Source organism: Primulina tabacum, chromosome 5 (genome assembly GCF_025594145.1).
Source record: "Primulina tabacum isolate GXHZ01 chromosome 5, ASM2559414v2, whole genome shotgun sequence".
NCBI classification, from domain to species: domain Eukaryota; kingdom Viridiplantae; phylum Streptophyta; class Magnoliopsida; order Lamiales; family Gesneriaceae; genus Primulina; species Primulina tabacum.
Genome location: NC_134554.1, coordinates 18231243 through 18251720, shown reverse-complemented (window position 1 = coordinate 18251720; position 20478 = coordinate 18231243). Strand labels below are relative to the sequence as shown.

At 34.8% G+C, this 20478-nt stretch overlaps 2 protein-coding genes across 2 annotated transcripts; one reads left to right on the top strand and one right to left on the bottom strand.

Moving 5' to 3' along the window:
- Positions 1-9696: 9696 nt before the first annotated feature.
- Positions 9697-10134, bottom strand: LOC142544212 (uncharacterized). Its single transcript, XM_075651272.1, has one exon. The coding sequence runs from the start codon at positions 10132-10134 to the stop codon at positions 9697-9699; it is 438 nt and encodes a 145-aa protein (XP_075507387.1).
- An 8852-nt stretch (positions 10135-18986) lies between these two features.
- Positions 18987-19658, top strand: LOC142544211 (uncharacterized). Its single transcript, XM_075651271.1, has one exon. It carries the CDS (start codon positions 18987-18989, stop codon positions 19656-19658), a length of 672 nt encoding a protein of 223 aa, XP_075507386.1.
- Positions 19659-20478: the final 820 nt, after the last annotated feature.

Genomic DNA, 20478 nt, shown 5'->3' with positions numbered 1-20478 from the left:
TAAAAATTCAGAGAGTTTTAGTGGAAGAGATTCTTCGTGGGAGATTTTCGTGGTGATCTTTTCTCTCGGTCAAATATTCACTCAGATGTGCACGTTCAGAATTTCAGAGAAAACTTTATTCAAGAGACGTGTTGTGTATAGAAGAGTGGTGATAAGGTGTTGATGTGAATGTTTAGAACATCTGCGGACAACATCTGGGAAGAAGTTGACCGAAGATTGCTTCTCGTGGATCTGCTGTTTGGCAACACGTTTTTGCTTTCTTGTTTTAGTTTTATTCTGGTTGTTTGTTTTTAGAAAGCATTTGTTTTCTCAACTTGTTGAGGAAATTGATTTTAGTGAGAATCACTAGTGATTGGTTTTTTGTAAACGATTGTTTTTTTTCTAGTGATTAATTTTTTGCCATAAGGCACCGCACACGTATTTATATTTGTGCAAATTTAATCTTGAGAATCTATTTATTTAAAGTCAATTTATGTTACAAAATATAATTTTTCGCTGCATGTTGTCTGAGATGTTGTAACATCTGGAACAACACCTAATTCTGACAAAACATAAATTTACTATTTCACATCGTATACTGATATTTTTATTAATTTTGATATCTGTCGGACAAAATAATCCTAACAAGTGGTATCAGAGCCTACTCTTGATATACTAAGTGCTGATTCTGGTTTTTATTTTGTTTTGACAGAAATATTTAATGGACACATCACTTGCAAACGCAGCACTTCGACCATCAGCTCCTAAACCTCCTGTCCAACAACAGTTTCGACCAAGGAATGAAGAAAAACACTGGTTGCAAGTGAATCCTTTAGGTGTTGCCCTAGGTGTTGCCACACCTGGCCTCAACATCTGCAAAAATCAGTGTGTTTGAAATCCACAACTTCTGGAAATTCGAGTGGAGATGATGAATCAGAAGCTGATGATGAAGAGATTACTCTTGAGAGTGTTCAAAAACTGTATGAAGAATTGTTTGAGGATTGGACCAAAAGAAACAAGCTTAACTCAACTCTTATGAAAGAAAACACCAATTTAAAAGCCGTGGTTGCCAAACTTGAAGTAATTTTGAGCAAAAAGGACTTAGAACTTTCGAAGATCAAGGATGAGTTCAATAAGGCAACTGAGACACTCACCAAGTTCAATTCAAGCACATCCAAGCTTGATTCCATACTTTTGATGGGAAGAGATGACAAAAAAGGCTTAGGCTTCAAAGATAGTGTGTTTGAAATTGGTGAGTCTTCAAAATCTACTGTGTTTGTGAAAGGAAAAACTGAAACATTCACACCATCTCAAACTACATCTTCAACCAAAAGCTCTCCACCAAAAAGACAACATACTACACATGTCCTAAGAGAAGAAAACGAAGGTATGTATGTCATTACTGCTTTAAGCCTGGTCATATCAGGCCCTACTGTTTTAAACTCAGGGATGACTACTTGAATCGAAAGTCGAGCCGGATGTTGCCCCGAATGTTGTCCAACACTTTCCGCAACACCTCCCACCGCCGACCTACAGTAAGACAAATTTGGGTATCAAAGGTAAAAACTCACTGTAAAGTTGTCTATACTTAATTGAAAACTAACACTGCAGGTCATTTATATTTTGATAGTGGAAACTCACGCCATATGACAGGATCACAAGAACATCTAACTGATTATGTTGAACAAAAATATGGTAGAGTAACCTATGGAGGGGGAGCTAAAGGAAAGATTGTTGGAAAGGGAACATTAAATGTTGAAGGACTACCAAAGCTCCACAATGTGCTTCATGTTGAAGGATTAAATTCGAATTTGATAAGCATAAGCCAACTGTGTGATAATAATTTGCACGTCGAGTTTGATAAACATATGTGTGAAGTGTTTGATGAAACTAACTTGTGCATTATGACAGGTACAAGGTCTTCGGACAATTACTACCAAATAGGTGAAGGACTTTCATGAAAACATGCAGAAGTTAGTGAACTCAACCTATGGCATCAAAAACTTGGACATGCTAGTTTCAAAACTCTGAAGAATTTGAGTAAGTACGATGCTGTACGAGGTATGCCTAACCTATCATCTAGTACACCATATGTTTGTGAAGACTGTCAAAAGGGTAAGCAAACTCGCGTGTCACATCACACGTTGCCTCACTTTGGGACAACACGTTGCCTCGAATTGCTAAACATGGATCTTATGGGTCCTATGGAAGTGGAAAGTTTTGGAGGTAAGAAGTATTCATTTGTTTGTGTTGATGATTTCTCACGGTTTTCATGGATAAGTTTCATTGGGGAGAAATCAGACACTTTCAATGTGTTTAAAAAATTGCTCATAAGGATTACAAACTTTCATAACTTGAAGGTGAGAAGGATAAGGACTGACCATGGTAAGGAATTTGAAAACTCCTCATTCTCATCTTTTTGTGACAAGAAATGTATTTTACATGAATTTTCTGCTCCAAAGAAACCACAACAAAATGGGATAGCCGAACGTAAGAATAGAACACTTCAAGAAATGACAAGGGTGATGTTGACTTCAAAGTGCATTTCAAAGCGTTTTTGGGCAGGAGCCCTTAACACCGCATGTCATATTTCAAATAGGGTGTATTTGAGAAGTGGTTCGACTATGACATCGTATGAGATAATTATGGGAAAGAAGCCTAACCTTAAATATTTTCATGTTTTTGGTTGTGTGTGCTATGTTTTGAATAACAGGGATCAACTTGCAAAATTTGATTCAAAGAGTGATAAGTGTTTGTTTTTGGGATATGCCACTAATAGTCGAGCCTATCGCATGTTTAATTTAAGAACTAGGACTATTATGGAATCCATTAATGTTGTTTTTGATGACCTTGCAGATCTCAAAAAGAAAACAGCTGAAGATGATGTGGATGAGTTTCTGGAAATTCCAATATCACTAGAAAATGCAGATGTTGCTCCAGATGTTACAACACCTAGCACAACACTTGACACTGAAGTCAATGAAGCTGAGGACGAAATGAATAACGATGATGGACATAATATTCCAAGTAAAATTCAGAAAAATCATCCATCATCTCAAATAATTGGAAGTATGCATGAAGGTGTCCAAACTCGAAAGAAAGAAAAAGTGGATTACCGAAAGATGGCTGGACTTATTTGCATGAGCTCCTTATACTCATATATTGAGTGAATCTCTACTGGTAATTGGCTTCAAACGAGGTGAGGTAGACAAAACTCTTTTTATCCAGAAATCTAAAGGTGAGATTCTTATTTGTCAAGTCTATGTTGATGATATAATCTTTGATTCCTCATCTCAAAAGCATGCTGATAATTTTGTTTCTTTTTGTGTCACTTTCAACTGCTGAATCCGAATATGTGGCAGCAGGAAGTGGTTGCACTCATCTTTTGCGGATGAATCAAATGATTGAATACTATGGACTTACAAGTGAAACTTTAGTTGTGTACTGTGATAATTCTAGAGCAATAAACATTTCAAAAAACCCAGTACAACACTCTCGAACAAAACACATTGACATTAGACATCACTGTATTCGAGATTTAGTAGAAAAAGGATTGATTCGAATTGAATTTGTTGGTACAAATAATCAAATGGCTGACATATTCACAAAAGCATTAGTTTGTAGAGATTCTCCAACCTTAGGAAATCTCTCAGCATGTGTTTTGCCTGATCATTCATAGATGTTGTCTCAGATGTTATAACATCTCGGACAACACCTAACATGCATGTGCATTTATAGGACTTAGACATACTGCATCTGCATGCATACTGTTATATGATGTGTTATCACAGTGTTGCATAATCTTCTGGTGCACTTACAATTTCTTGTTCTATCTAAAATTAACACACTTGGATATGATTAATAATTAAATTAAATCACAAAGTAGTTGAAGGATGATCATGTACTCCATGACATTGTCCCATATGAAAGTGACTTGAAAAGATTGAGTAAAAAAAAAAATCAATTATGCATATGCTCTGTATCAGAAGAAAAGATGGGAAAAAGCTACCTAAAAGAGTCCAATGAAGACTATGCTTTTAGTGTGGGAGCTACCTCTTCTGAATTTAATACAGACGACAATAATAGAAGAAAATGGAAAAAGCTACCTTGAGGAGTCCTAAAGAAGACCGTTCTTCTAGTGTGGGAGCTACCACTTCTATGATCAGAAAGTTGATAAGTCTCTAAGTGTGCAGAAAAATCGAAATATATTTTTAAATTGGACGTGTTGTCAGAAGATGTTGCCAACATTTGTGACAACATTTCATTTGTGAACATATCTCATATTTGTTTTCATGTTTCTATTTCTGTTACACTCTGTTATTAGGCATAAATAGGTCATGCATAAACATAAAATTATGAATATTGTTGGTCAAGAGGGTATGACAGAGAAAATTCGATAAAAATCCGGATTTTGCTAGAAATCCAATATTTGTGATTTTTGATGGTTCGGTGGTGTTAAAATCGATGTGAGTTTCAATTCTTGAAATTATTTTGAAATGATTTTGGAAGCAATTATCTCAGTAATTTTGGTAAGTGATTACTCGCTAAAGCTGATCTTGTCTCCTATGAGAACTTAGTCTCTGACTATCGTCTGGCTATGGAGGTAGATGTCCATTCTGGACAAAAAGGGGGAGAAGACGTGACTCAAACTCAAGGGTGTGTGAATTGAAAGGATCAAATGATACCATCTATCCGATACCTTTGCTTGATTTCGTTTTTAATGTTCTGCTTTGTTAAGGTTCTGCTTCCCTGATGTGTTTCTGTTTTAATGAACTGTTAATGATTTTTGCAGGTGTTGTCTCAGGTGTTGCCAACACAACGAACAACACCCGTACCAACTTGATTTTATTCAGGGGGAGAAAAATTCTCATATTAAGGGGGAGTTAACTGGAGTTCAACTGATAAATTGAGTTTGATTTGATTTTGTCCAAAAGGCAAAAAGGGGGAGATTGAAGGGAAATATAATTTCCATATGAAATTTATTTCTCAAGATATATTTTTCCTTGTTGATGTGATATTTAATATTTAATTATTATTTTTCCTTTCTAGATAATTATGTTAAGATTTTATTGTGATATAATATCTTCCTTAATTTTAATTTCATCTTGATAAGATTATGTGGAATATTGTGTTTTACTTTTCTAGATATTATGTTTATGATAAAGATTTTATAAATATAATATTTATGATAATGATTTACATGATATGATATTATTGATTTTGTTTCTAATATAATTCTTGTATATCATATCTTATAGATTTCCTTGAAGATAAATCATAGAAGAGGAGACATTTATAAATAAGAGATGGAGATTCAAAAGCTTAGGAGAGAGAGAGAGACGAAGAAAAATTCAGAGAGTTTTAGTGGAAGAGATTCTTCGTGGGAGATTTTCGTGGTGGTCTTTTCTCTCGGTCAAATATTCACTCAGATGTGCACGTTCAGAATTTCAGAGAAAACTTTATTCAAAAGACGTGTTGTGTATAGAAGAGTGGTGATAAGGTGTTGCTGTGAATGTTTAGAGCATCTGCGGACAACAACTGGGAAGAAGTTGACCGAAGATTGCTTCTCGTGGATCTACTGTTTGGCAACACGTTTTTGCTTTCCTTTTTTAGTTTTATTCTGGTTGTTTGTTTTTAGAAAGCATTTGTTTTCTCAACTTGTTGAGGAAATTGATTTTAGTGAAAATCACTAGTGATTGGTTTTTTTGTAAACAATTGTTTTTTTCTAGTGATTAATTTTTTGCCATAAAGCAACACACAAGTATTTATACTTGTGCAAATTTAATCTTGACCATCTATATATTTAAAGTCAATTTGTGTTACAAAATATAATTTTTCGCTGCATGTTGTCCGAGATGTTGTAACATCTAGAACAACACCTAATTCTGACAAAACATAAATTTACTATTTCACATCGTATACTGATATTTTTATTAATTTTGATATCTGTCGGACAAAATAATCCTAACAGGTTTCAAGTAAAACCGTCGCATGTTTTAATTTAGCGACGGTTTTTCTACAACCGTTGCTAATTTAGCGACGGTTTTATCATAATTTAGCGACAGTTTTGAGAAAAACGCGCTAATTTAAATTTAGTGACGGTTTTTCTACAATCGTCGCGGCATTTAGCGACGGTTTCGAGTAAAACCGGCGCATGTTTTAATTTAGCGACGATTTTTCTACAAACGTTGCTAATTTAGCGACGGTTTTATCATAATCGTCGCTAAATGTAAAAGTTTAACGAACTTGATGGGTGTTGTTGAAAGTCCGTTCAACGGACTTGATGGGAGACCGTCGCTAATATTAGCAACGGTTTTTTATAAACCGTCGCTAATTAGCGATGGTTTGGGTTGAATTCCGTTTGCGACGGATTATAAAAAACCGTCGCTAATGAATTAGCGAAGGTTTTCTAAAATTCGTCGCAAATTGAGCTACAACAACGGATAAAAACCATTGTCTTTGAACGGACTTTCAACAACACCCTCAATTACAACAGATTTTAAAGGCCTACGACAACAGATAAAATCCGTTGTCGTTTAGCATTTTTCTTGTAGTGTACAATACTATATGAAGTGGTTCTCTCACTCGCATTTGTAAAGGGTTGCAAATCAATGGCTCGATTTACCCTAGAAAAGGCTTGAATTGTATGCAAGCGTACGAGCATGACTTCGTGTGCAAATGTTGGACCAATCTAGAAAAAATTTTCCACCGAGATTCACCTGGCTTTTGCTATCTTCCTGAATTTTTAATTTCGAAAAATTCACTCAAGATCTTTCTAGATGCTACCTTTCACGTGCCTACTGTTGGTGCTCCATATGGGCTGACTGTTGGTGCTCCATCTGAGCAACCATTGGACTTTCGGATGGTTAGTTTGTGAGACTGTTCATATGGAACCCAAGTGCTTTATATATAGAGGAAGTCTAGAGTCCTTCAAGCAGATCTCACTCATATCACTTTCAACTCTCTTCTTGTCTCTGCCTCTTGCTACTCTGATCCAACTCGTGATAAAGTTTAGGCACTTGTTCAATTCGTCGTCGTAGTATCTTCGTGCTAGGTTACTGCTGGTTGTTCTATTGTATCTTAGGAAACATTTGTCCAACTTGTTCTATTGCTTACTGTTTTAGTTTTGCATGTTGTATTTTCTCACATATTGTTCATTGGTTTTTATTCAAAATTCTGTATCTTTTAAAAATTTACAGTACTTTATTTCTCTTTCGAGAACTACGATTATTGGTTAACACCAAGTCTGGAAGCATGTACATAATTTGTCGTGACATAACTAAAAACAACCTTTTTCTGCAACTAATTAAAGATAGAAGACCCAAACGTTTTCCCGTGTCTAAAGGGTTAGACACACCAAGATAATTCGTCTTTTAAACTTTGATCAATATTTTGGCCGTAGAAAATCCATTAAGTGCAATATAATTTGGATCCATGAAGAGAACTATGTCGGACAGCCTTGTCAGATAGAGGATACCCCTTGTGCCCAAATAATAAGTAAATAGGGTGAAAATGCACTTAACGCAATTTTTTTTTCCATTTCGTCTCCTTTTCATTTTATCCAAATTTTCATATTCATCTACTTGCTCGTATAGTTTTGCTATATAATGCCAATTTCTAGATTTCGGGAATCGGAATACAGTTTCAATATGTTGAACTATGAACTCTCTATAATGTATTTTGTGAATAAACCATTGTAAAAGTTTTTGTCTAAAGTTTTCGAATCTTTTGAGTTTTATAGTAAAATATTAAAAATCTTGTTGATGAAAAGTTTTTTTAGACTATATTAAACATGTATCTCGTTAATTACTATGTCTTTTCGTTTAAAAAATTCTAACATGAGTAGATTTAAAAACCTGACTCAGCCATTATATATCGATGTTTTGAAACTAACTTTATAAGACTTTTACATCTACTATGTAAAATGATATATATATTTCGGAATATAATTAATTTATGTGATGTCAATGTGATTGTGAATTTATGATGCATTATGATGCATAACATACTGCAGTGAGTAATGGGTAGCATTGACATCTCTTTGATGTGACGCTACTGAATTTGTAAATTACCATCTTAATTTTTTTTTTTTACAAAAACTTATGTGAAAGAGTCTCACGGATCGTATTTTGCAAGACAGATCTCTTATTTGGATCATCCATGAAAAAATATTACTTTCTATGCTAATGATATTGCTTTTTATTGTGAATATCGATAAGGTTGACTCGTTTCACAGATAAATATTCGTGAGACCATCTCACAAGAGCCCTACTTTTTTTTTTCTTTTTTAGCATTTGAGGAGAATTTTAGTATAGTTTTGTTATTTTTGTGCATCAATGTTGTTTGAACCTTGTATTTGGTGACTCGTGAAGTTTTATTTAAATTTATACTCAGTTTAATCAATAACATATGAAATAAATATTTTTGAAATATACACTATTTGGAAACTCGTCTTTAATGTATCCCAAATAATAATAATCCAAATAATAATAATAGTGGCCGTAAATTTAGTATTAGCGATAAAATATTACAACCACCTCAATTTTTAAGTCTAATAGTGGGAGAGGTGAGATCACAACAAGAAAAATGTGAATAGATAACGGGAAAAAAAACAATGGTTTAGTAAATAAATTGTTGTTTATCAACGTTGTTTTGACAAAGACATCAGTTTCTCAAAAACAATTGTCTGTTAGTGTTTTTATCTAGTCAAATACATCAGATTTTAAAAACTATTGTATATTAATATATTTTTTTGGCCAAAGATATCGATTTTTAAAAACCGTTGCCTATTAACATTTTTCGGTAAAACAACGTAAGTTTTTATTAGCGTGTGTTTAGTTATAATTAGTTGGTGTGATTTTAGTTTGGCATGGGAAATTTGGTGACACTATTATCGTGGATGAAATCATTGTTCTATTTGTTAAATCTATTAGATTTTGATTTCTATTTGGAATGAGTCTGTTTGTTTGTCTATTTAAATCAACACACTCCTCATTGAATTTTTCGGTTCGGACCCGAGTGATAAGTTTGGCCAAGAAAGCCAAGAAATAATTGTACTAAGATACAGTTGCACTGTTTATGCAGGTCTTGAGTGGTGGATGGACCGGGGTGAAAATGCTCTCTCGAGGTATGATCGCACATATGCTGTAATCAAATACTTCTGAATGTTCAACCAACCGGTACAGTAGAACATGTCAGATAGATCATAAAATGGCCCAAGTGACGTACCTACGCTCATCAGATGAACTATAAGTAAGCTACACATGGATAGCCGCGTATTTTGTGACAAGTCTCAATCGTATGACCAGGAATGTTGCAATGAGTGCATAATGGCCTGCATTAATTGGAAATCTTGGTGGTGTGTGACTGTTGAATTGTGGCTGAGTTTGTTCATTCTTGATTGCAAACGCCATGTTACGGCTTGATGCATTCATGGAGCTTTGATTGCCAATGGCTCTTTGTCTTTCTTCTGGGACCATTAGAGCAAACAACTCGGCTGATCGGTGGCAGAGGATCAAGGAGTAAGACTTGACTTTTAATGTGAGTAAATGAATTATTTAGCCCCATAAGAAAAGTCATGGCGCAATCCATTGGAACATATGTTTCAAAGTTCTTGACCCCATTGCTATGACATTTCCCGCGGATACACATGGGTCGAAAGTGATTCAATTCTTCCCAAAGGGCCTTGATTTTGGTAAAATAAACATTGACCAGATCTTAATCTTGTTTGAGAGTGATCAAGTCCCTGCGCAGTTGAAAGATTTTAGTAGCATTGCTTTGTTGAAAGCGATCCTTAAGATCATTCCAGATTTCTTTTGCTGAGTCCGCAAACAAGATGCTTGCTAATATATCTTTGGAAACTGAGTTTAATAGCCAAGAGATGACTATATTGTTGTTTCTGACCCACACATTGAGCAAGTTTACCTCAAAATCTGATGGTTTGGAGATTGATCCGTCAACAAATCCCAGCTTGTTTTTGACAGAAAGAGCAATCGGCATCGCTATACTCCATGATGCAAAATTGTCACTCATGAGTGGTTGAGAAACAAGTACGAGCCCTGGATTACCGGAATGGTGTAGACAATAGGGGCTCGAAGGATCATCAACCACCGATCGGGATGCTAAATTCCATGCAGATGAATTTGTGTTCGCCATGGATATGAGATTCTACAAGTTTGGAATGAGTTCGGAATCGAGATAAAATGAACTCATCGCTTATCCAAATGCAATTGGAGAAGACAATTTTCACGTCCCCAGGGACAGGGTTGGTTGACACCGGCATTGCTCTCAAATTTACATTCGAAAACAACAAGCCTCAGAAGTACAAAATTCAGAAACCAGTCTTTTTATTCATAAATACTGAATATTCAATGTATGATACAAACTTAAATGACTAAAGTTTTACAACGGAAATGTAAAACCAGACATAACATTGTCTTAAAGATGCAGCGGAATATAAAAAACATAACTCAGAACTGAGAAATAACAGACTTCTTCACCAGCCCCAAAATTGATTCTGCTCTTCTTCTTCTAATAATTTTTCCTCGTTCTTATCTGAGATGAGTTTGGTGGGTGAGTAATATGGTCGTCACTCAGTAAGCGGGGGCGGGAATAACTCCCGGTTTTCAAAACCATTTTCAAACAGAAATAGTAATACGAATAATATACAGAAACTCTTACTTTCAGAACATGAATCAGTATTCAGTAATAACAGGAATCGATATTCAGAAATCAGAACTTAAAATTTAGAAAGCAAGCACTGAGCACGTTCGTGAATTTCATAGCTAAACTGATATCAGTCCCCTATATGTTCTCTCCTCTAAGGGGTGAGTCCATTAATCAGTAATCAGGAATCAGTAATGTTTCAGAATATATATTCCTACAATTAGTTCACTAGGTTTCAGTACTTCAAAAATCAGAGATCAGAAATAAAAAATACATATACTTTGCTTCAAAACAGAAATTATCAAACTGATTTCAAGATATTTATAATAAGCCCACTTACTGTAATTTGCTAGGGAGTTTCGGTTGAAGTCTGGAAATTGGCTTGTTCTCGCTACTGGATTTTCTTTCTCGAAAAAGACACTCTCCTAGCTCGAATTTCAAGTGATAACTCAAGATTTGTGTAACACCAATTCAGAGATTTTAGGGTGTTATTTATTGGCAAAATTCTGAGTGTTAGCCTCCCAATTAATGGTCATATTCTGCCATTATGTGCCATTAACAGCCTTTATCCCATGTTAAATGCTTCAATTACAAGTCATAAGCAGAATCAGTAGTTGTCTGCTGGAATCTCGTGCTACTGCTCTTCTGCTGCTGGATTCTATCTACTAGAAAAATACTTAGTTTCTGAAATATAAACTGCTGCTGGAATTGCTAACTTCTGTTGAACTTTTGCTTCTGCTGCAAAATGTTAATTACTGCTGGAAATTCATATTCTCACAACAATTGTACCGTCGATCAATCTCGAGACGGGAACTGAACGTCATCGCGTGGAAGCGGCTATGATACCATATTACAGATGAAGAATGATGAATTGTTTATTGCCTTCTCTAGAGTAACTTGTGTTCTATATTTACATGCAAGTAACTATCGTAACTGCTAACGAACTCTACTAACTCACTCTGATAGTGTTCTGCTAACTGACTCTAATATCAGAGGAACTATAAGTAGGAAAGAATTTCAGGATATTTAAATCATTTTTTAAAAAATGCATGCTGATCAGGTAAGCATCGAAGATGGACATCGAAGTTTTCGTGAAGAAACCAGTATATGCCGATTTTCAGCACCGAATAAAGAATCTGAGCTTTTCTTTTCTTTTTGGCATGAATATTGTCGTGAGATGACAGACATGCCTACTGGCTACTTTGCAGAAATCAAGACCGAAGATTCCGATAGAAGAAATATTGGAAGCAACTAAACCCATTGAGCCATTCCTAAGGAACGAAGAAACAGACACGAGTGTTAGGTAGCCTTGGCAATTATTTGGACAATCTGTTCGACAAGATCTTCTCTAATAAGAATGGAATGAAAGCATGTCCGATTATTTGATATCCTGTGTATACATTTTGATATAGCAGAGATAATTGGATCTGCATGGTCATGATGAGATGCATGTTTTTTAGTTCATATTCATAAATTTAACATTTTTTTAAAAAAACTACCTCGACTAATTAGGGGAAATTTGGTTTGTTTTCTCAATTTATAGGTCTTTTTCGTCGTGGAAAGGGTTGCCAGCGATCAGACATCAAGCGAGGTCCTTTCAATGTCGATAATATGTATATTTTTAGTCTTAAATTAAACATTTTGTTTTTGTGGTATGTTTGTTTTGTTAATGATGAACATGAATTTTGAAGATTGTGATATTAATTGAACATGTTTTAGTTGCTTAATTAAATAATAAATAGGTATTTATAGCCTATGAGATAACTTGGGGATTTTGGCATTATTTACGCTGGAGCTTTTATTTTTATTTTTCTTGTACTAAATTAAATTATATATTTATGATAATCTTTTTTTTTTTGGAAATATATGTCTATATATATAAGCAATATCTATTCTATTTTATTAAAGTTGAGGACATGATAGTAACTACCTAGGAAAGACACCAACTTTTTCTTCCAACTTTATCTTTATATGATACTAATATTACATTTTTGTTTATTTGTTTTTTTTTAATTTTAACACATACTTTTATTTTTATTTTTTAATTTCAACAATTCAAATATCAATTTAATCCCTTCATAATTTGTCAAATTTCACTTTAGTCCATCGATAAAGATAAAAAAGACTGTACACACACGCATTGTGTGTGCAGATAAACGAGTTGTTATTATATGTCTGCAAGTCACTTGCTATATTTATTTTTTTGATAATATAATATTTACAAAATATATTTCCATTCCTCGATTTGAATTTTCTGGCTCCACTCTTAAATACAACCTCATGAAATGACGTGGGTGGAAAATACCCAAACACAAAGCCCAAGCCTCTATTTGAATCAGAACTATACCCAAATGAAAAACCATGCAACCATCCTAAGATTATTTCAAGTTTGTGTTTAGATCGATAAATTTGATTTGAAGTAAGATATTTTGATTTGGGAGAGATTTCAATTGAGGCACATTGGTGTATTTGAAATATCCATTAATTACAAATGATTCATTTCAATTTCTCTATCTAAGCAAGAAAAATAGTTTGAATTTAATGGGTTTGGAGTACATCCTCTCATATTTATCAATCCAAACACAATTTTGGACATCTATAATTTGGAGTATGATAATTTATTTGAAAAAAGATTTTTACGGATGGATTTCAAATAACACTTGAAATGGGATGTTGCTCATAAACGTACATGAAATTAATATATTGTGTATATCAAAAGTTAGTATTGTGATCTGTTGTTGTCAACACGAGCACACAACATGCAACAGAAATTGATTATTTAACTCACACGTAAATTTTTTATAAATAAAAACCAAATTTAAATTATGCACAAGTACGAATACTTGTGTAATGCCTCATGGTAAAAATTCAATAGAAAATTATGTAAATCGTTTACACTAAAACAATATTAGTGACTATAATAAAACTAAATTCCTTGACACTCCAATAAATTAAGATGCATAAAAAACTCAAAGTAAATACTAGATGCATAAATTAAAAACCTATTGCTTAAAACCAAACGAAACCACTCTTCGATCAACACTATGCGTCAGTGTTGTTCTTGAGTGTCGTCAACACCAATCAGCAACACGGTATATGTGAATCAATCACACATATTCTTCAACATAGAAATCTTCCACTCTGAACTACGTGTAGGTTCAGAGAAAAACTCCAGCAGCTCTCCTGCACTGCAAAGTGATCACATGTTCACACAAAAGATTCAAATCAAAATAGGCTCGGCTCTAGTATTTTTCTTCTATGCAAGAACTCGTCAGCCGATCCTCTCAAAAGCTCACACCAAAAGACTCATCAAAAAGCTACTACAAAAGTGATCACCCGATCACAGAAAACTTCAGCAACTGCACAATAAAGTGATCATCGGATCACATAAAAATTGCAGAGCAAATATATGTTAAACTCTTGTGATTTTCTCTCAGCGAAAAGCTCTCCCATCCAACTCTCTGAAAAGCCACATCGACGGCTGTAAGACACTCCATATTTATATCTCATGCTTGACATAAAAATATTCCCATAAAAGAGTTATATAAAATATAGAAACAATATTTTCATTAGATATAAAAATCTTTTAAACAAGGATAAAATATCTTAAAAATAAAAATAATATTTAAAAAAATCTTATAATATCTAGAGATAAATCAACCAAGATCTTATCACCTAAAAATAAATCAAACACGATCTTATAATCTGGAAATGCAAAATATTAAATTGATAATATCAATTTAGCAAAAAATTAATAAAAGAATAAAATATTCCTTTCAACACTCATCAAGACGATGTATTTGAAACTCATCATTTGTTGAAATCACTTGACTCAATATATAGTAGATTTGAAATTTACACAAGCTGAGTCTAAGAAATTTGAAAATCTGCTTGAGTTTCTTGGTTTTATTACTACTTTAGCGCACACAGATTTGGATAAACTTTGGAATTGGGAATATATAATCTAAAAAATATTAATTTACAGTGGTTCACAAGGATAATATATAGACTTTGTACATGGTCCTTGAGTTAAGAATATGATAAATACAGCCATTAAATTATTTCGTGTTGAGTAAATAAACAAAGACGGGGGTTTGTACGACACTATAGTACAATTATCCAATTTAATGCATAACCACGTAAATAACATGAAATACCGATTAATGAACATATTCTATGGGCTGCGAGGATATAAACCTCTTACTTTATAACGAATTTCTGGAGGACTCAAACTAGTTAAGCAACTAATGGCCAAGTATTCCATATTTTTTCATTAATTATGATTTTTAATGATAATTTAAATATTTAAATCAAGATACGATTTAAAGAACATGCTTGAAATGGAAGTGAGAAATTCAATTGAGCAATTGTGACTTGGATTATGTGTATTGTACATAGTATAATGCAAAGTCGAAGTCGAAACCCGACGAGTCAATGAAACGGCGTCTCACTTTTATCACAAAAAATAAGATATGTTGTGATCGAGTAACATACAACATATTTATGTATCATTTGATGTTTAATTAGTTGATTTAAGTGAAAGTATATGTCTGTGTGTCTTATTTGAGTTGATCTGACATGCATGACATTCGTGATTGTAAATTCATGTATAAAATAAATATTTTTCAACACACGTCATTTTATACATACATCGATACATGACATCTATATTGAGCTATGATCCTTGGATATCTTGATATCATTGGATTTTGAGATTGTGATAAGTGCAAATTTTGCACTTAAATTACCCAAAGAATTGGCATAGATTATGACCGTTGTCGAACAAAATTATGTGTTCCTTGTATTTTTTTCGGTTGCAGGGACACATGAGACATATGCAAATCGTGGCCAAGAAGACTTGAAATCAAATGAAAATGAGACGTGAGGAGCCGCCGCGCATGAAGAGGAAAAAAATAGAACTGGCGCGCGATCAAGAGACAGAGAAACCAGTGCCAATTGCGCACCTGCGCAAGGAGCCGCACACCCACGCGCGACGCAGACCTATACGGGCTTCTTCATGGGCTCTCGGAACTTTGACATGGATATAAATATTGAAACCCTAGCCATGAAAGGAGGAGCCGCAGACACACGAAAAAATACAGAGAACGAAGAATAAAGAGAGAAGACGAAGAGTGCATCTACTGGGAATGGAGTCGCAATTTCTGATTCGACCTTTCTCTTCTTTTTATTACTCTTTCTTAGGAAATTATTTTGATGTTGAAAAACATGACTATGTTTTATCGTTTTTCCTTCTTGAACTAATTTATCTAGAGGATGATGTAGCTTGGTCGAGTCTATATTTATAAATTATTGATTTACGTATGCAAATTTCTTCTTGGTTTATTAATCTTTTCAGGATTTCATCGCTTTCGATTACTTGATCACTAATTTAAATATCATATTTATTTGAGATTTATCATTCGGGAGAGGTGATTTTGAGTAGGACCATAGGAAAATATACCTTTGGTGTTTATAGAGTTCGGAAGGCTTATAACTCAATCGAATCCATTAAAAGAATTAATTTTCTATTGAAATTATTTATTGTTTGATTTTTAATAGGGATATTGAAATCGATAGTAGATAATTAATGCGTACGTATCACTTGGGAAATTGAGTAGGAATATTTGAGAATTCCTGGGTAGTAGACGAGTCGAATTTATAAGTACAGATGTCAATGATAATTTAATATAATAAAGATAAAGTGAAATCGCATATCTAGATCCTTATTCTCAGTTATTTTAAATCGTTTCATGTGTTCTTTAATTCATTTTAGTTTATAATTGCCAATCAACACTAGATTAAATTTTCTAAAAAAAGTCCGACTATTCAATTGTGATAATTAATATATTATTAAATTGCACTATCTGTGGGAACGATATTTGCTCTTAACCGATTACTAAACTTGACACCGTACAATTGTAGTTATCAAAATAATGCAACAGATTAATTCAAGGGTTAGAACACACGATATTGTGTCTAGCATTATGTGGTTCGTAAAGACATAGTCATTCGCTGCCCCTATTATTGATAGGTCAAGATTTGAGATTTATGGCGTTTTTTCGAGCTATTGTTGAATATTCTCTCATATTTGACAAGGTTTGGTGTGTCTGCTAGATCTTTGATGATTTAATAGCGATTTGATCAATCCTGATATGTGCCCAGTAGATGGAAAATTTATTGATGTTTTCATGACATGCATGACACATCATATATCATTTTACAAATAAATATTGAATTTATTGGAGTTGTTCTATACGATATGTTTGTCCACCACTAAACGGGACTGTTATTGTCTTTATGTTACAAACGATCTTTATTTTAATAATATTTTACATTTAATTCATTTTGGCATTTAATTTATTTGTATACTCATGCAAGCGACATATATAAAATGATATATTATGTTACAAACGATCTTTATTTTAATAATATTTTATATTTAATTTATTTTGACATTTAATTTATTTATATACTCATGCAAACTGATAGACGTAGTTTTTACGTGTTTTAATGCATTAGTTTGCGTGTGTTTGCATTGTGCATGCGTCCATTTCATTTACATTTTTGTTCGTTTTAGAGTAAGCATATGCATTTGATCGTTTCTTACTTGTGCGTGACAAATTTGCAGGTAAAACGATCGGAGAACCGAAATTGGAGCGAAGTATGCGATGAAGAAGAAAATGAGCAGAAAAGATGGCGCCCGAGCGGTAGAAAACTACCGCCCGGGCGCGAGAGTTGAATGCCAAAGGTGATGTCCAGAACATGTGGCGCTCGGGCGATAATTTTCTACCGCCAGGGCGCGGGATCTATCTTCCGAAGAGCCAACTTACCGAAGACTCGGCGCTCGGGTGGTAATTCTCTACCGCCCGAGCGCGAGAAGCCGCATTCCCCAACTGTTTTACAGAGAGTGTGGCGCTCGAGCGGTAATATTCTACCGCCCGAGCGCCACTTATTTTTGGGAAGATTTCTTGTCTGATTTCCTACCTTATTTTGGAGGAGAGGATGATATGGAAAGGGGAGGAGGACATTTTTGAGGAGACTCAGACATAATTTCAGAGCCGCCAAAAAGCTTTGGAGATTTTTCGCGCCAGACGTTGAAGATTTGAAGATTTTCGAGCGTTGCTTTGCGATTTTCGTCACGCCTAGTATTTCTGATCTAGTTTCTCTTCTTTAAACTTTGTTTTGTTTAGTTTTACTATGAATTCTAGTAGCTAATTGTATTATTTGTTGGGATTTAAGGGGATCCTACCCCAAAACTTTGATATAATTAATTTACACCTCGATTTCTGATTTATTCTTGATTATACTATTGTGTTTATCGTGTTGTTAGAGCGTAGCTAACTTTAACAACGTCTTTATATTGCGAGTGAGTTCGAGAGAATAACTTGTGATAGGAACGAGTAGTATAATCCGTGGATCTACAATTTGCATAGATATATGAAATTGGATACGCGCCGATTGTCATAGTCCTGAGGGTCGAAAACTAGGGGATTTCATAAATCGACATGCAATTCACTCTTGATAAATAATTAAGGACATTTAATTACTTCATTGAGCTGAATTAGTTTGGCATCGCTCGAGAGAGTGTGTTCAATTGAATAGGAAATCCTGTCGGAAGCATATAATCAATATCGAACGAATTAATTTATTAACGAGGGGTAGGTGAACCGAAATTCCCAACAAATTCATTTCTTATTGAATTTTACTCAACCATTTTAGACATTATATTTCATTAATCAATACTTGAATCGTTTTATTTGCATGTTTATTTTATTATAGTAGCAATAAAACAATCATTTAAATTTTCGTTGCTAAAGATTTAATAACTGAAAATAATAATTGTCAAATACAGTCTCTAGTGGAACGATACTCGTACTCACGTACATTATACTATTACTTGACATCGTGCACTTGCGATTAATTTTTGAGCAAATAAAACCATATTTTTATTGAGGATTCAAGTGCAAGTTTTGCTCGATCAAGTTTTTTGGCGTTTCAATTATTTACTTTAGCATTCTCTATTTTCACTTTGGTTGACACCTTCGATTTCTTTTTCGCAGATACCTCTCTTGTGCATGCCAAGGTCTCTAGAGTCTGACCTAGAGACATTCGATCCCGAGATTGAAAGAACCTTACGTAGAAGACGACAGCAGCAAAGACTAAGAGACATAATGAACAGGAACGAACGTGAGGAGGAGCATCACGAAGATCCAAGGATCGAAGAGCCAAGGCGCATACCCATGCTTGAGTATGCGCAACCATTGCTTGATGGAGCACATCCAAGCATAGTGCGACCAACTGTCAGGGCAAACCAGTTTGAGATCAAGCCAGCAATAATTCAAATGATCCAGAACACTGTCCAATTCGGGGGAAATGCGCTAGATGATCCGAACACTCACATCGCCGACTTCTTAGAAATTTGCGATAGTTTTAAATTTAATGGAGTTTCAGATGATGCTGTTAGACTACGTTTGTTTCCGTTCTCTTTGCGTGATAAAGCTAAATCTTGGTTGAATTGTTTGCCTGTAGGTTCAATCACAACTTGGGAGGATATGGCCAAGGCATTCCTCTTGAAGTACTTTCCTCCATCAAAAACCATGAAGCTGCGAGCGGACATAATCACATTCTCTCAATTTGAGCAGGAGTCACTCTACGAGGCTTGGGAGCGCTACAAAGACTTATTGCGAAGATGCCCACATCATGAGTTGCCTCTTGGGTTAGTGGTCCAAACTTTTTACTATGGTTTAATTTCATCTAACCGAACCATGATAGATGCTGCGGCCTGCGGAAATCTGTTGAGGAAAACGGTCGAAGAGGGGTATGAGTTACTAGAGGAGATGGCTGCTAGCAGCTATCACCCTCAATCTGAAAGGAACACTCAGCGAAGGAATGCAGGAGTACACCAGGTAACTGACTTTTCAGCTGTCACCGCACAATTAGAAGCACTCAACAGGAAAATAGACAGCATGAACGTAAAACGGGACAGCGATGCGCCTGCAAGAGATATTTTGTGAAAAATGCGGAGGAGAGCACTATGTTAAGGACTGTCAAGACAGTGGTCCTTTCTATGTAAATGAGGAGGTACCAGTGAACCAAGTGGGAGTCCACAACCGTCCGAGGAATGATCCGTACTCAAACACATACAATCCTGGATGGAGGCAACATCCCAACTTCTCATGGGGCGGTCAAAACAGTCAGAATCGACCACAAGAAGGACAATCATATGGGAAACAACCGACGTATAGATCTGATCCTCCTAGAGAAGAGAAGTCCAACCTGGAGCAAATGATGTCTAAGTTTATTTCAACCACTGAAACTAGACTTCAAAACCAAGATGCATCAATAAAAGGGCTCGAGAATCAAATTGGACAGTTGGCCAAGATGATAGCAAGTAGAGAGCCGGGCACCTTGCCAAGTAACACAGAGACAAATCCAAAAGAGCAAGTGAATGCCATCGATTTGAAGAGTGGGAAAGTTTTAGAGTCAAGAGAAAAAGAGAAAACTCAAAAATTGGATGAGCATTCTGAAACATCCAAAGGTAAGTCCTCTAACTCTACATCAGCACCCACTGCAAAACCTAAAATTGTTATTCCTCCACCTTTTCCTGCAGTACAGAAAAAGCAAAACTAGATGCACAATTCGGTAAGTTTCTTGAGGTATTAATTGCATATCAATATTCCTTTTGCCGATGCTTTGATGCAAATGCCTAGTTATGCTAAATTTTTGAAAGATATATTGGCAAATAAGAGGAAGTTGGAGGATCACATGACGGTGAATCTTACTGAAAATTGCTCTGCTTTGGTGCAAAACAAGATCCCACCAAAACTTAAGGAT